The following is a 15,873-nucleotide window of genomic DNA, read 5'->3' on the forward strand; positions in this document are numbered from 1 at the left end:
AGGACTATGACTAAGTTCATTAGAGAGATCAATGGTACTTAAGGAGTTAGATGTAACTACAGGGGTATAACGGTAAATTTGACCCAATTGTACTTACGAGCAATTTGTAAAGGGTCAACACATTGTTGATTGGTTATATCCAATAAACATAGAAATATATCTACAGTACGAAGAGTGCAGCTGTCGATCTTTAGGGGAGTGATCCACAATGAATGAAGGTTGATTAATTTAATTAAAGAGTTTAATTAATTAATCTCGTACCATTGGAGCTTCAATCTATATGTCCATAAGGTTCCCTTGTTAACTCAATAAGGATTAATGAGAATCAACTTAATTTTGGTTTAACTTGAATTGTTCAAATTAATTAAAGGAATTAATTGTATGAGATACAATTAATATAATGTATGTTGATACATTATAAAGTATAATGCACATGATACATTATAATATAAAGTTTTATTGAGAAATAAATATTTGAATATTATTCAAATATTGATCATATGAATATGATTCATATAGAAACTATAGGTTAAAATTAATATAAATATGGTCCATATTAATACTAGATTATATTAGACAATATAAATTATAGGTTGTATTATATACGATATAATAAACTATAGGTTATAAGTTATATAGGATATAACATATAGTTTGGTTTTAATTATATTAAATTGGTTTAATATAATTTATTTTTTAATTTTGAATTCAAAAATTGATAACTTCTTAGGAGTTATTATTAAATAAAATATTGAAGTTAGCATGCAATTAACGAAAGAAATTAAGATCATTAAGCATTTTAATTCATCAATTTTAGCAATTAAGACAGCATGCTCAAGAACAAGTAATAGGGTTTCAACAACATACCTTTGAAGAACTCTCTTCAAATCTGAATTTAGCTTCAATCTTCAATCCAAACGTGTTGTAGACCACCACTTGATCTTCCCTGCTATTCTCTTAGACCTTAAATTGAGTTGTGGGATTCAAAATGAGTTAGACTTTAGGAAATTTTGAGGAAAATGTCTGATTTTTTAGCTTATAATATGAAGAACTCTTCTTCATCAAAATTTCATGAAGAATCCATTTGCATGCACTAAAACTCATGGGTTTTATTCACTTCTACCATGCAATCAATATTGCACATGAATTCTTAGCTCCTACTTGATTTTTTGAGTGAAAATTGTTTATGTTTGAAAGTCAAAAGTGGGATAAACCCACTTACAAATTAAAATTGATTTTAAAATCAATTTTATTTTAAATCAATTTTCAATTAAAACAACTTTCAAAATTTAATTTAAATTTCTAAACTTAAATTAAATCAAAATTAATTTTATCATTTGAAAATTCATAAAATTCAAATTTTTAAATTTCAAATAAATTAATTCAAAATTAATTTTAAATAAATATTAATTAATTAATTAATTAATTAAACAATTTAACTAATATTATTTTAATATCCACTATTAAATTAATAAAATACAAATTCCACAATCATGAATCTTTATTCATATAATTAATATTTAAATCAAATTTAAATATTATTCAATTCTCAAATTGCGTTTGACGATAATTAAACTTATAATTATATCATATATAATTACTAATTCTCTTAATTTGAATTTGAACGTTTCAAATTTACTCAACACTTTATTCTAAGATTTAATCCATTTGTGAGCTAGTAGGGGACCTAATGAATCTATAGGTCATGGGCTCCAACAGTCGAAGATTAATCGGCTAAACTCTTTAAACCAAATTAATCAACATTCGTTAACTACCGCATCACTCCACTAAAGTCTAATAGTTACACTCCCCTCACTGTAGATGTATTTCTGTCAACTTGATTTAACCGTAATTAGTAAATCGACCCTTCACAGGTTGTTCATAGTAACAGTTGGGTGGAATAAGTACTTAAGAGAACAACCTCTCTTCTAACCCTAAAAGCAGGTAGGAGTGAATTCCGTCTTGCACCCTATGTTCCCAGCTATCCACCCAATCTTACCCCTAAAATGGGAGGCTTATTGAGCCGGTGTTATTGAGCCAACCCTCACCCATGCAAATCTAAGGATAATCTCGAATAAATAGGAGTTCATAGTTAGCTTAGGATTAAGGTTGAGTTACCTAGGTCATCGATTTGAAATAATCAGTCTTAAACAATAAACAACGTTATAAAGTAAGAGTAACTTATTTCTTGGTCTTGGTCTTATACAAACTTTTTGTATAGGATGCCCCCACTCGCATGTCTCTACATGAAAGATTCAGGATCACATTGTTTGTAATAGATACAAAGTGGATCGCATCCGATACTGTGACCAAAATAAGGTACCCAACCTTATTCATATACTATAGACAATTTTGGCTATTTACTCGAACTTTATCCATCTTTATGTTTCCATAAAAAGTCCAAGTATTCATATAATAGCCATGGATCTTAGTCTATTGGATTTAGTCTGTAATTTACATATTTAATAATATATTTATTAAATAAACCTCAATAACATATTTATTCAAAATTGAATATGTTTAAATTTACAAACGGCGAGTTTTAGAACATACAACCCAACAAGGGAGTCATTAAAAACTCTCTCACTCACATTCTCTAAAAAAAATAGGATTTTGAATAGAGGGAGTTTCAACTTCAACATGAAATTGAGAGAGCTCTCAACTTTAATCTCCTCATTCCTCTGTATTTCCTCTTAAAGATCACATCTCCTCCCTTCATCAAAATTAATCCATAGGAATCCCACTCAACTCTCTTATAATTCTCACCTTGAGAATAACAAGGAAGCCTTGTGGTGGTGTCCAAGGAGTTCGTGTTGCTACGTTCGAGAGAATTTTTCTATTCAAGGAGGGTAGACATCACGATTCGTGTTTTTGCTGCAGAGAGGAAGCATGAAGAAAATATTTCTTCAAGGGTATGTATTTCTTCTTATCCTTTTCCTCTCTAAAATTCCAGTAGAAGCATGCTAAGGGTGTATGTTTATCAAATTGTTTTAATTGAATTTATAAACGAATTTCTAAGACACAAGGCATTCGTAGCTTCCGCTATGGAAATTTCGATCCTTTCATATTATCTTCAAAACTACCATTGCAACCTATTATCATCTTCACCTTGCCCTGTTCCTCATACCAAATACCTCATTCAACATTATCTATCATACACCCAACTCTCACCTACATACCAAGCCTTTAACCTCAACATTTCTTCCCATTTTGAACCACAATTCTACCATCAAGTTATTTCTTTTGATCATTGGAAGAAGGCTATGTAAGCTGATCTCAATACCATGGAGGCAAACAACACTTGGACAGTGGTTCTTTTACCAACCAATAAACATACTGTTGGGTATAAATGGATCTACAAAATAAAATATAAGGATGATAATTTAATAGAAAGGTACAAAGCTCGCTTGGTTACAAAGGGATACACTCAATAAGAGGAATTATATTTTATTGAAACCTTTTCCTCAGTGGCCAAACATGTCACCACCCGTGTTCTCTCACAATGATTGTTTCTTATGGGTGGTCTCTTGTTCAACGTGATGTTAATAATGTGTTTCTTCATGGAGATCTGGTTGAGGAAGTCTATATGGACCTACCTTTGGGTATGTTCCTACTTGATATGTTATTTGACAGGAAGCCTTCATACATGACGTCACATTTTGCAAAGGCGACATTGAACCTAGTGTTGTTGATCATCAAGAGATACATAACCAAGCATCATCCTCGATTGATGATGACTTTATAAACGACGAACCTAAATAGCTAGAATCATCTATTGAAGAAAGCCCAAAAGGAATATTTACAATCCGATAATAGTGAATAAAGGTATAAAGTATGTGATTAATAAATTTACCTACAAAATGTTATTTTCAAATATAATCACTAATATTTGATTTTGCAATGTCATGATACGTCCATTGTAGTTGTTGACAATTGTTGTTTCAAAGTTAGTCAACACATTAGTTAGATAAGAGAAAGATTCATAGTATATAAGTGAGGACAATTATCTTCAATAATTCTACTCAAGTTTTTTTTGGAAAGATGTTCGTTGCATTTTCCATCTTTATATTATAGCTCAACGTATGCTTTAGCAATTGTTTTAATAATTTGATTTACTAAATCTTCTATTTGGGAGTATTTAGTGTTTATTGTGTGTCCGTATTGTAATAGCATTTTTCAACACCGAAAGAGTCGAGTTACGGGCAAATACCCAAATTGAGTGAGAATGAGCTTGACAACTAGATTGACATTATCTTTGTTCATTAGTTCTCATTGTTACCATGCCCTTGTTCCAACTGGTTAACTTGCCTCAATGCAATTTTGAGTTTTGTTCTAATTTTGATGAGCGCAAATTTTCTTTGTAGATCAATCTTGAAATACTCGTTTTGTGTATGTCAATGTGTAACGCACACTTGCACTAGCACATTTGAGTGACAAAGTAGTGTATTATATAGATAAATAGACATACAACCCTTTATGATCCTATCTCGCTCTATGTCAGGAGTCGATTAATGACTAAATCTATACTAGATTAGATGATAAACAAAGTAAAAGCAAAACAAGCTATATGAATTTAGCCACTTGATTACTCAATCCTTCTTTTTCCAAAGGGGATTGAGCTGAGTTATAACCCAAATACTCTTGAATCAAGAGCTTTCGCCATCTAGTTTCCTAGGGTTCCTTTCCTTTGGCAATGGGCCTCCCGCTTGAGTAATGAATAAAGTTCCCTTGTTATAGGCATAGTGGTGTATGGTTGTCTTTGAAAAGTAGGTGCCAAAAATAACTCAGTTTGTGATGATCTGCTGAAAACATGCAGCATTGGTCAATGTGAAGTTGCAGTTGTATATAACTTTCACATTCTTGCATGATTTAAGATGATTTGTTCATAAAATAGCATCATAAAGTAGTTAAAGGTGCAAGAAACAAGTTTGGTAAGGTACAAATAACTCGTAATATCAATAGTTATCGAATTCTTATACTACACCCTAATCAAACGCTGTTGACCAAAGATGGCATACTAAAAAGCTTTTACATTCATAATGAGATGGGTTAGAGAAAAGCAAGAAACTCAGCAATAATGTGGGTTATGTAATCAAATAAGCTACTGTTGATGGGGTTGTTTGCATGACAAAGAAAAGTACCTTTTGTGATAGGTGGTTGTTTATTAGTTTAGGTTTAATTTTGTATCTAATACTTCATTGGCATTTTTCTCATTATTTCGTTGATGTTATACAAATGTATATCTATAGTTATTTGTTATTCTTAGTTATTATAAATCTATATTCAACTTGTTATCCCTTCTTTCTTTGTTTTTTTTTTCTTTTAATTTAGAATTTGATATCCAATTTGTTATCTCTTTTTTTTAACCTAGAAAAGTATATTTAATCTTTTTTTTCTTTTTTTTACATCATGAATCTAAATTTGAGACCTGATAGTCCATGACAATTACTACAATGGTTTTGAATTTGGAACTTAGGGACCAAATGAAATGTTTAAGAAATTTAAGGAACAAAATGGTAGCGATTTTGGGACCAAAATTAAATTTAAACATGCAATTTTGGAAAAAATGTCAATATGCCTGAGAATAAGGTTGTATCTTACATTATGTGTGAAGTTGGAAAATAACTTACTGATGACAGTATTCTTGGAACTAGGATTGATAATATTTTCTTTTTCCTCTCTTCTTTTCCTGGTTGATAACATAAATATATATAGATGAGTGAATGAATGAATAATTTCATTCAACCTTTCTGATTGAATCTAACCCAGTGAAGATATGGATAGATTTCACCTTTACACATAGAGTCATGTTGTTTGGCCTGTCACTGCAGATCCTGAAGCGCGGGACCTTTCCTTAACCAATGGCTGTGGTTCTGTAGGAAGAAAAACCATAATAAGGATTACACATTGCGCCAAAGAAGAGAAAAGAAGTGAAAGAAAACATCTCTGTACAGAAAATAAACCATGCTTGGGATATTAAATTTAATGTTATTCTTAAAATTCAAAACAGTTGTACCACCTATTGAACAGATTCTGTTAATTTACAAAACTTTATACATTCAAGGCCAGATCCGAGATAATGGCCAGGTCCCTTTACATGTATTCAATTCATTTAGAAAATCAAGATTAGAAAGTGAAAGAACAAGAACATTTGTAAAACAGATAAACTATGAGATTATGGAAGCATTACCAAAACCAACGCTTAACAATCAAGGTTTTTGTTCGAAAAAATCTACTTCTATCCAGGAATAAGCATGAAATAATTGAGAAATTAAAAGAAAACAACAAAAGTAGCAAACACCAGAATTTAAGTGAAAAACTAAAAGACCGGAGAAAATCTCAACCCACTGAAAAGAAATCTATAGTATGAAAAATTATTACAATCACACAAAATAGTTTAGTACCGTTCACACCCTTTGCTCCACTCTCAGACCAAAGAATATAAAAAGGAAACTTAATTAGTGTTAGTACACCAACATAAATTTTTTAAACTAGGATGATTTGAAATCAAAGGTTAGAGGTGGAAATGATTCGGTTTGGTGGTCAAATCGAACCGAACCAAATTTCTAATATGTAAAACCGAACTAAACCAAACCGAATCACATATGCAGTTTGGTTCGGTTTTGGTATTTTTAAAAAACCTATGTTATATATTTTTTAATTAAAAATGATTCGGTTTTAAATTCGGGTTTACTCTTTTTTTTAGATATATATATATATATATATATATTAGTTAACAACAGTTCGGTTCGGGTTTAAATTCGGTTTTCGAAATTTAAACCGAACTAAACCGAATTAATTTAGTTTCAAAATTTCTTCAAACCGGACCGAACCACATTTTTCGATTTCACTGTGTTTTCAGTTTGGTATCTTGTTTGGCTTTTAGAAACGGTTCGATTTTTGCGATTTGAATGACCATCCCTATCAAAGATACAGACTCTCTTTATAGTGATTGGAGCTCATCACTTCCTTGAATTGCTCCTCTTATTTTGTCAAAACCCTATAGCTGTAGTGTAGTGCCTAAAAATCCTTCTTATCTTTCTATTTGCAGGTCCTTTAGAAACAAAAATTAGCAAGATAACCCTTGGCAAGTGACTTTATTTGGGTTTTAGGGCCAAAACACAAGTCTAAATCTAAATCTATTGACATTCAGATCGTTCCCTGTTATTTATGTTCGCAGCTAGAAACAAAACACAATGAAACTTCCATTGATGTTGCAAGTTTTACATTGTTCAGTATATAGACTTGTTTACCATTTGGTTTTATATGATCTATTCTCTGAAACTGAATTTTTCTTTACCAATAAATTCGTTATTGCATAAGCTTACTTTCAAAGTAACATTTTCAAAATCTAGCCGGATTTTAGAAACGTACTGGATATGAGGGCCTTTGGTCTGGTCTTAAACAGAATCCTCTGCCTGATTATCCCAATGACTTCCAACTCTGCATTAGCCGATTTGGCATCGCTACTCTGATCCTCATCCACGGACCTCATTTTCTTCAACACCAACAACGGCTTCTTCAAAGGCACTTTGCTTCCTGTCAGCTCATGGTACCCTACTGTAAAAGTATACACTTCCTACAAACCCAAAAAAAACCCTCAATCAATTGAAAGAATTAGAGGCAACTAATTTAATGCTACAAATCACCAATAATGTAAAAAAAAAAGAGTTTAAGGAACGAAAATCACTCTTGGAGACCAATTTTGCAAATTCATCTTCAATTAGGTGAAATCAACAATCAGTACAGTAAGAGGAAGGTGAATTTGAAGGAGAAATCCATTTCAATTCGATAGATCTAGTATCTAATTCGTCTTATAAAAAGCTAAGTAATGTAAATTGTGAGGGAATTCAATTCTAGGGTTACAACAGTGGCTGAGAATTAGATACAAAACAAGAAGAAATTGATGGAACCGTTAAATGATGGATAAATGAGAAAGTTAAAAGAAAGTACCTGAGCGGAGGGCCGACATAGAATGCCGATTTCGAGGTTTTGAAGGCGATCTTGGAAGGTGGATTGAGGTTCAACTACGCCTTGCAACTCAACGACGGCCCATTCCAAGCATTTGGTTTCGCCACAGTTACATTTCAACTTAATCTGCATCTTTCTAGGGCTTACGATTTAAAATTTCTCTGCTTTGAGAGATAAGAGGAGAAGAAAGATGGAGCTCTGATGAATGACGACTGATGAGAAGAAGATGGATGCAAAATGGCGTGAAATAAGAGAACTTTTCCCGCTCTTTCGTAAAGAATATTTACATGGTTGGAAAATCAATTTATAGTATATATAAAACAGCCAAGGTGAGGATTTTTACCTTCCCATTTTGTCTCTATTTTTTATGGAAGGGTTATTATACACTAATATATTGCGGTCAGTTATTATTTACAACTATTCAGTGTATTCTTTAGATTTAGTGGTTACTAGCAAAACAGAGTATTTGTTACTCATTTGTAACTATTTACTCTTTTAAATCAAAGAAAAGATTCAATTTTCATGATACATCAACAATATTAAAAAATGTTTATCAAATTCAAACTTTCACCATATGATCAACATTCATGTAAGTGATTAAACTTTCACCATATGATCAACATTCATGTAAGTGATTATCAAACTCATCCATTGAAGTTTGAAATTGCACCATATTTCTCAAGTCCAGTAGTAATGTTTACTACTTTCATCTTTTTAAAAAAAAAAGAAAAGAAAAGAAAAAAAGATTTTGATAGCAATATTTACCATTTTTTAAAAAAAAATTTACCAAGATCGGTGAGTTTTTCATGCGAAAAAATGTCTCCCAAAAGAGCATGCTCATGAACAAAGGAAAGTTATTTTTATTCCATTTACAACAAGACGAGGGTTTTTTTTTTCCAATTTTGATAGCAATATTTGTCATTTTATTTTGGCTACATTATTTGATTTTTTTTTTTTTTTGAAAAATTAACCAATGATAGTAGATGTATTCAACGCAACACCAATATTCCACCAAAGCATTTATTCTCAACTAATATTCTAACAACATTGAATGTTATTCAGTTATTCAAGTAATGTAAGGTCACTCTTAGTTATTCAATTTCAGTCGCACTTTCCAACTTCATCTCCTATTGTTCTCTCAGAGTTTCAGGTCAACGTTCTCATTGTCGATCGCTTTCATCTTTGTTCAACTCATTTTATAATTGGGTATAGAGCAAAATTGTTCATCAAAACCAAAAACAGAAAGAATGTAAATGTTTATGAAGTATTTTTCTTCCAAGATCGCTTCCATAAGTATAAGAGATCCCTCAACATATAAGTGATCATATAGTACTATATACACGATCGTTTATAATCATGTAAACGATCATTTATATTCAACTAAATGATCACTTGCATTCATTTGGGCGATTGCTTAATAGTGTCTGGGAGATTGCTTATGACTTGTTAAGCGATCGCTCACTTTAATAGCAATTTGAATTCAATGTCAATTTTTTTTTATTGCAAATCAACGATGGTACTTTGCATCTTTGTACGATTTTGGTAGGGAATGGGACCAATCTGGAAGAAATTATGTTGGAAGGCATATGAAAGGTCTGAAGGTCAAAAATGATATAATGTGTAGTGAATTAGTTAGTATTTTGCACCAACGACAGAATATCTATCCAGATATGTTTGATATACACTTCAAATGTTGTTATAGTCTATTGGTCCTAACTCCCCCAATTGAAGTCGACGATGAAGACATTAGTTTCTTCTTAGAAAGCAGTGACGCATCTCTGATGTCATTGCTCGTATCAATGACATTGAAAGAAAATCATGAAATAGACACAAAGAATTGTACCAATGGTGAAATTCGATGACTCCAACCATACCAACCATCCCCACTACGTCTTTATTAGATGAGAACATTGTGCCATGTAACTTGGGGCATGACATAAATGAAACATGGGATGGTCACAACGTCCAATTGAGATGTACCCCACAGTTTGATGGCTATGAATATGGACAACCTTCAGGACCACAAACATTTCCATCAACTCACATTCATGTTCCGACCCACTTATTCTCATCCCACCAGTGGCAATGCCTTCAGCACGAATGTATTCCACTATTCCAACCAACCATTTATAGATCAAACCATCGAAGGGTCCATCATACGACGACCTCATCACAATACCTCACGACTGTCTTAATGATGATGATATAAAGGTTGGTTAGATTTTCTTTTCAAAACATGATTTATTAGTTAAATAGTCAATAGTTGCAATAAAAAAGAACTTTGACTACTATGTGAAGAAGTCGATGAAGAGCTTCCTAACTGTATAGTGTTTGGTGGAGGAATGCAAGTGGTGCGTTCGTGCAAAAAAATTGGAAGGAAGTGATTCCTTCAAAGTGATGAAGTAGTCAAGCGTCCATACATGTGCTCTTGAAATGTGAATGGGTAATCATCAACAAGCAAAAAGTTGGGTTATTGGACACTTAGTCAAGTCGAAATACAATCAAATTGGTCAAACATACCACTTAAGAGATATAATTGAAGATGTTCGGCGAGATTATGAGGTGAATATAAGCTATGGGCGGGCTTATAGTTACCACGCAAAAGAATATGCATTGGTGTTTGCATGAGGATCATCGAAAGGATCATATGCTCTTCTTAACGCATATGGTGAGGCACCGAAGCTTACAAATTCGGGAATGGTATTTGAAGTTGAAGTAGAAGATGAACAATACTTTAAGTACATCTTGAACTGCATCCATTGTGTGATCGTTGTTGACAGTACCCATTTACATGAGGAATACAAAGGTATGTTGTTAATAGCAACGTGTATTGATGGCAATAACAACATATACCCTATCACGTTCAATATTTTACATGGTGAAAATGATGCATCGTGGACTTGGTTCATGACTCATTTAATGGCTTCGATTGGAGACATTCCGAATTTAGTGATTATATCATATTGTCACATCTCCATTGCAAAGGTTGTCACAAGTTTATTCCCTGAGGCATTTCATGCCATATATATATATATCACATTTAAAATAGTTTTATGGACGTATTCAAGAATAATGACATAATCCCACACTTCTATCTTGTTGTCAAAGCTTATAGGATGTCTGAATTTCAGATATCTTGGGTTAAGCTTCAACAACAATTCTGGGTGACGACCTATCTTAAGGACGTTGGATTACAACGATGGGCAATGGTTTATTAAATCCATTGTAGGTATGATAATGATGACAAATATAGTAGAATACCTCAATGAAGTATTAAAAAATGCACGAGAACTTCCAATAATGAAACTATTGGAGCATATTTGTGAATGGATGCAGGGTTGGTTCTATATTCGACGTACACACACAATGCCATGCACAAACATCGTATCTTATTACGCAATGGATGTTCCCAAAAAGGTAGAATTGATGTATAGAACATATCGTGTTTCTCCAGTGGACATGCATACAATTAATGTGGGTGACGGAGATTTAAGGGGCTTGGTTGATATTTGTTCACGGACATGCACATGCATGAAGTTCAATTGCAGGGAGATCTCATGTTCCTATGCAATACCTGCAGCAACCCTTTGAAATATTAATGTTCAAACATTATGCGCAAAGCGGTTTACCGTTGAGTGTGTTCTTGCCACTTATGTTGAACTGATTTTCCCCATTGGACGTAGACAGGAATGGAGACGCTGATCAATATTTGAAGACTTTGAAATTCTACTACCAAGGAAGGTACCAAGCGTTGGTCAACATCAGACCGTTAGAATATCGTCTAAAGGGGAGGATCCACAATAAATCCACAAATGTTCTAGGTACAGTCTTAGGGGACATAACAAGAAAACTTGCAAACAGACTCTGATAACACCATACACTAGTCCATCTAGGGTAAACAAAATGTGAGCAATCGCTTAGACTATGACTATCGAAACGTTTAGATGATACTAAGCGATCGTTTATATCTAGTATGTAATTGCTTACCAAATATTAGGCGATCTTATAGATGTTATTAAACGATCGTTTAGTATATGTTATGTGATCGCTTATATAAATATTGGGTGATCATGTAGTTTTTGTTCGGATATCGTGTAGCATCTGTTATGTTGTCGCTTACCTAACATTGGAAGATTATTTATGTATTGGGGTTGATTCCCTAAAGTCTCGTGTCCTGTAGTTTGTAAACAGTTTGTATGAACGCTTGTGTTGTATAATATATGATATTTATTTCACATCTTGTTTTTTGCTCAGTTGCATGTTTTATTTGCTTTACCACAAACTAATAAACATAAAATTCCTAGTTATCTGTATGTAACTCAAGCATGTATGTAGTGACATACAAGTGGATTGTGTTTTGAGTGATAACCAAAATGGTCTATAGTATATGGATAAAGGAGGGAAATCTTATCCTGGTAACGCTACAGATGCGGCCCGCTTTGTTGAATGGTCACAAGTGTTGTGACTTGTGATAGATGGTCTGATCCTGATCATTTGTGTTGGGGACATGCGAACGGGGGCGTCCTATACAAAGAGTTTTTATACCTAACCACGAAGTGTTAACGTCTCGTTATATAACACCGTTCATCACAGAGACTTCACTTCACTAAGATGACCATAGGTAACATGATCTCAATCCTGAGTGAGTTCGGAACTTATGCCATTGAGAGCGGTTCTTTGATTTGTATGGGTGCGAGTGGCCAGGTCGTCGATTCAAACCTACCATTTTGGGGATTCGTCTAATTTGGGAGCTGGGAACTTAACTACACAATATGGAATTCACTCCTTCGCCGAAGCAAGGATAAATAGATAGATAGCTCCCTTAAGGGCTGATTCCGGGGCTTGAACGATGTGGCGCCACACACCTTCTCTTGGCTTGAGAGGTGTTCACCCATAGTTAGACTATGTTGTATTGTTCATTAGAGGAATCAGTAGTACTTAAGGAGTGAGATGTAACTACAGGGGAAAATGGTAAATTGGCTCAAATGTACTTACGAGCATCTGTGAAAGGTCATCGTACTCATGATTAGTTATATCCGATGGACACAAAAATATATCTATGGTAAAAAGAGTTCAATTATTGGTCTTTAGTGGAATGTCTGATAGTTAACGGATAATAGATCTCGTGGCTAAAGAGTTTAGTCAGCTATTTACGGACCGTTGGAGCTTTGAGTCACAAGTCCATTAGGTCCCCTGTGTAGCTTGGATAAAGTTGAGAATCAGTGTTTGGGTCAGTTTCAAATGTTCAAATTGACAAGAGGAAGTTCGATTATATATGATATAATTAGACTGGTTAATTATATATGATATAATTGGCTAAATGTATGAGATACATTATTTTGGAGGAAATTAAATATAAATTTGATTTATATCAAGTAGAGGAGAAATTACTATAGTAGATATGTGATATCAAACTATATGGTAAGAATATAATATGATATATTTATTAATTATTTAATTGGTTAATTATATGATAATTGACCTAAAATTTCTCTTGGACGTACATTAGTGGGAGCAGCCGTGTCAGTTATTGTAACCGAAGAATAAAATAAAATTTTGTTTCATTTTGCAAAAGTTCGAAAAGGTTCGAAAAATTTGGCATCGGTGTGGAAATGTAAACGATCGCATAAGTCAAGAGCCTATACGATAGTCGCTCAGCGCCTAAACGATCGCACATCTTGTGCCTAAATGATCGTATACTAGTCCTTAAACGATCGCTTAGCTTTCCTAAACGATCGCATAGTGTGCCGTGTTTTTCTAAACGATCGTCCACCTTTTACTAAACGATCACTTAGTAAAACCTACACGATCGTGTAGCTTCTTCTAAATGATAAGCATTTAGCTATACGATAGCTTCCTTTTCTCTCCCACTTGCTTATCGTCTACATGATTAGTTCATTCTCCAACCTCTACCAAACTCACCAAAGACCAAACTTTGGATTCTCACTCCGAGAATACCAAGGGCTCCTTTTTAGTAGTGTCGTCCCTGCTGTGTTCACTTGTTCGTGATAGTTCGTGTTGCTGCTGTTTGTGTAGACATTCATGCTGCCGCAGCCGACACATTTGCTGGGCGATAGAGATCACGTAAAGGTCTTTTGCTGCTTTGAGTTCCAAAGCTTGAAAAGGGTCTTCAACTGGTATGAGAACTCTTTCTCTTATACTTTATTGTTCAAAGCATACCTTTAATTACTGTAATTTTTGCATAACTGTATGTTAGAATGTATATGTTGTATTTCGGAAACGGTAATATTGGAAAGATCCAAATGTGCTCATGGATGCTCTTCGTTAAGAAATCCTTTAATTGGTATCAGAGCCAAGTTCTGATATTCTAATTTCATTGTTGCAACGAATAACATATACGTTCTTGGTGGGTGCATTTCTACTCTGTTTAATCGTTAAATTGCTGTGGATGTACAGATTAATAGATGTTTTCGTGGATGTTAGCCTCGATTTGATTTAATTCTTTTACATTTACAGTTGTTTGTAAAGACTTCTTCGTTTTGGGGCATTGATAATCGTTATCGAGTCTGTAATTCAAAGTCTGTTTGAGTCTTGAGTCGTTCGTGAAGAAGATCGGAGCAAGCGTTGTGGTTCTTCGAAGAAGGAGACGATCAAGGGTTGATCGCATCATGTAGGCAATCGAGTACGCGATCACTGAGTATCAGGTCGTGTAAATGATGGGATGCCCACGTATCGTTTAACACGAGTGCGCTAGATGATCGTTCAAGTCAGCAACTTCATCGCTTAGTAACTGACTAAATGATCACTTAATAACGCAACATAAATTGTTTACCTATCGCCACATTAAACGATTGTATAGACGATCAGGCTTCGCAACCTCATAGTCATCTACGCGATCGTTTAGCTTTCGCGTCTATCGTCTATTGTGCACTAGGTGATCGTCTACCTTCGGTGTTTACTACACAATAGAGTCCTCCTGGCGGTTCAAGATCTGGTTCGCCTGTGAACCGGTTTGCTCGATGAAAAATGTAATAGATAAGGTTATTTCATTCCGATTTTTTTTGTAAAGGCTCATCTCGGTTCATTAATCCTTTATTTATTACATGCGATGTATGGTTTTATATGCCATATGGTATGAACATATAGTAAATCCCACCTTAGGTTATGCATTGGTCGTGCATCACCTCTTTATTGTAATTGTTATAATTTAGAGAAGCATGATTTAATTATGTAAGTGCATACTCATGCATCATATAATATAAAAGTTATATTTATGCATGCATAAAAAGTATTGACATGCATCATCTTTATATTATAAATGCTATAGTATAAGGGTGAATGATACCATGTTTGCTTGGTTATTACGCATTATATAAAAGTTATAATAAGTTGACTAAAATGTAGGCTGGGGTATTTAAGTTGACGAAAATGTAACACCTCTACCTGGGAACTTACCTGGAAAGGTGAATTAGATAGATTTGATGCATGCATGCAAGTTAAGGATAGTCCATTAAAGTGTTTAAATGTGACTACTTGCCCTTGTTCATATTTCATAGACAAACGTTGTTTATGAGCAAAGTTTAAAAAAACGACTTAGACTAAAATCAGTAGCCGGAGTGTCTAGGTTAATGAACCCTAAGTAGAACATTCAGTGGGAGGTACTTGAGGCATAAGATGCTTCACTTAAACCTTTCACGTTTCTCTTAATTAGTCCACACCCTGAGATCTACCCTCGGCCTTGTGGCATTTTTGGCATGTCCTCCTAACAGATGGTGTTTGGGTAGGTCAATATCAAGGTTGATGGAGAGAGTGTTCATAGTAAGTGAGAGCGGGAAGTGCGACAGTATATCCCTCGGTCTCCCTCATTAGGTTGAATAAAGTTACTGCGCATTGCCTCGAGGCACTCTGGGAGTGTCCCCATAAAGGATGGCAGTTTTGCAC

The 15,873-nt window shown here is 33.9% G+C and overlaps 1 protein-coding gene across 6 annotated transcripts; it reads right to left on the bottom strand.

Moving 5' to 3' along the window:
• Positions 1–4,425: 4,425 nt before the first annotated feature.
• LOC120092741 (chromosome transmission fidelity-like protein) lies at positions 4,426–8,284 on the bottom strand. Of its 6 annotated transcripts, none has more exons than XM_039050918.2 (5): positions 7,954–8,284; positions 7,375–7,579; positions 5,792–5,873; positions 5,631–5,689; positions 4,426–4,799 (listed from the first exon to the last, which is right to left on the bottom strand). In XM_039050918.2, the coding sequence occupies exons 1-3, from the start codon at positions 8,101–8,103 to the stop codon at positions 5,806–5,808; spliced, it is 423 nt and encodes a 140-aa protein (XP_038906846.1). In that variant the 5' UTR covers positions 8,104–8,284; the 3' UTR covers positions 4,426–4,799; positions 5,631–5,689; positions 5,792–5,805. The 6 variants fall into 6 exon arrangements, with proteins under 6 accessions (XP_038906846.1, XP_038906847.1, XP_038906848.1 ...); XM_039050919.2 differs by having other exon boundaries at positions 4,426–4,802; XM_039050920.2 differs by having other exon boundaries at positions 5,602–5,689.
• Between the last annotated feature and the right edge of the window lie 7,589 nt (positions 8,285–15,873).

The sequence above is a fragment of the Benincasa hispida genome, chromosome 12 (assembly GCF_027475165.1).
Source record: "Benincasa hispida cultivar pf3 chromosome 12, pf3_genome.v1.1, whole genome shotgun sequence".
Taxonomy (NCBI): Eukaryota; Viridiplantae; Streptophyta; class Magnoliopsida; order Cucurbitales; family Cucurbitaceae; genus Benincasa; species Benincasa hispida.

Coding starts and splice junctions, on each gene's coding strand:
- LOC120092741 (XM_039050918.2), bottom strand. CDS start 8,103: ATGCAGATTAAGTTGAAATGTAACTGTGGCGAAACCAAATGCTTGGAA. Junction 7,580..7,953: donor TATGTCGGCCCTCCGCTCAG/GTACTTTCTTTT, acceptor TTGGGTTTGTAG/GAAGTGTATACTTTTACAGT. Junction 5,874..7,374: donor ACCAAAGGCCCTCATATCCA/GTACGTTTCTAA, acceptor TTCTTCCTACAG/AACCACAGCCATTGGTTAAG.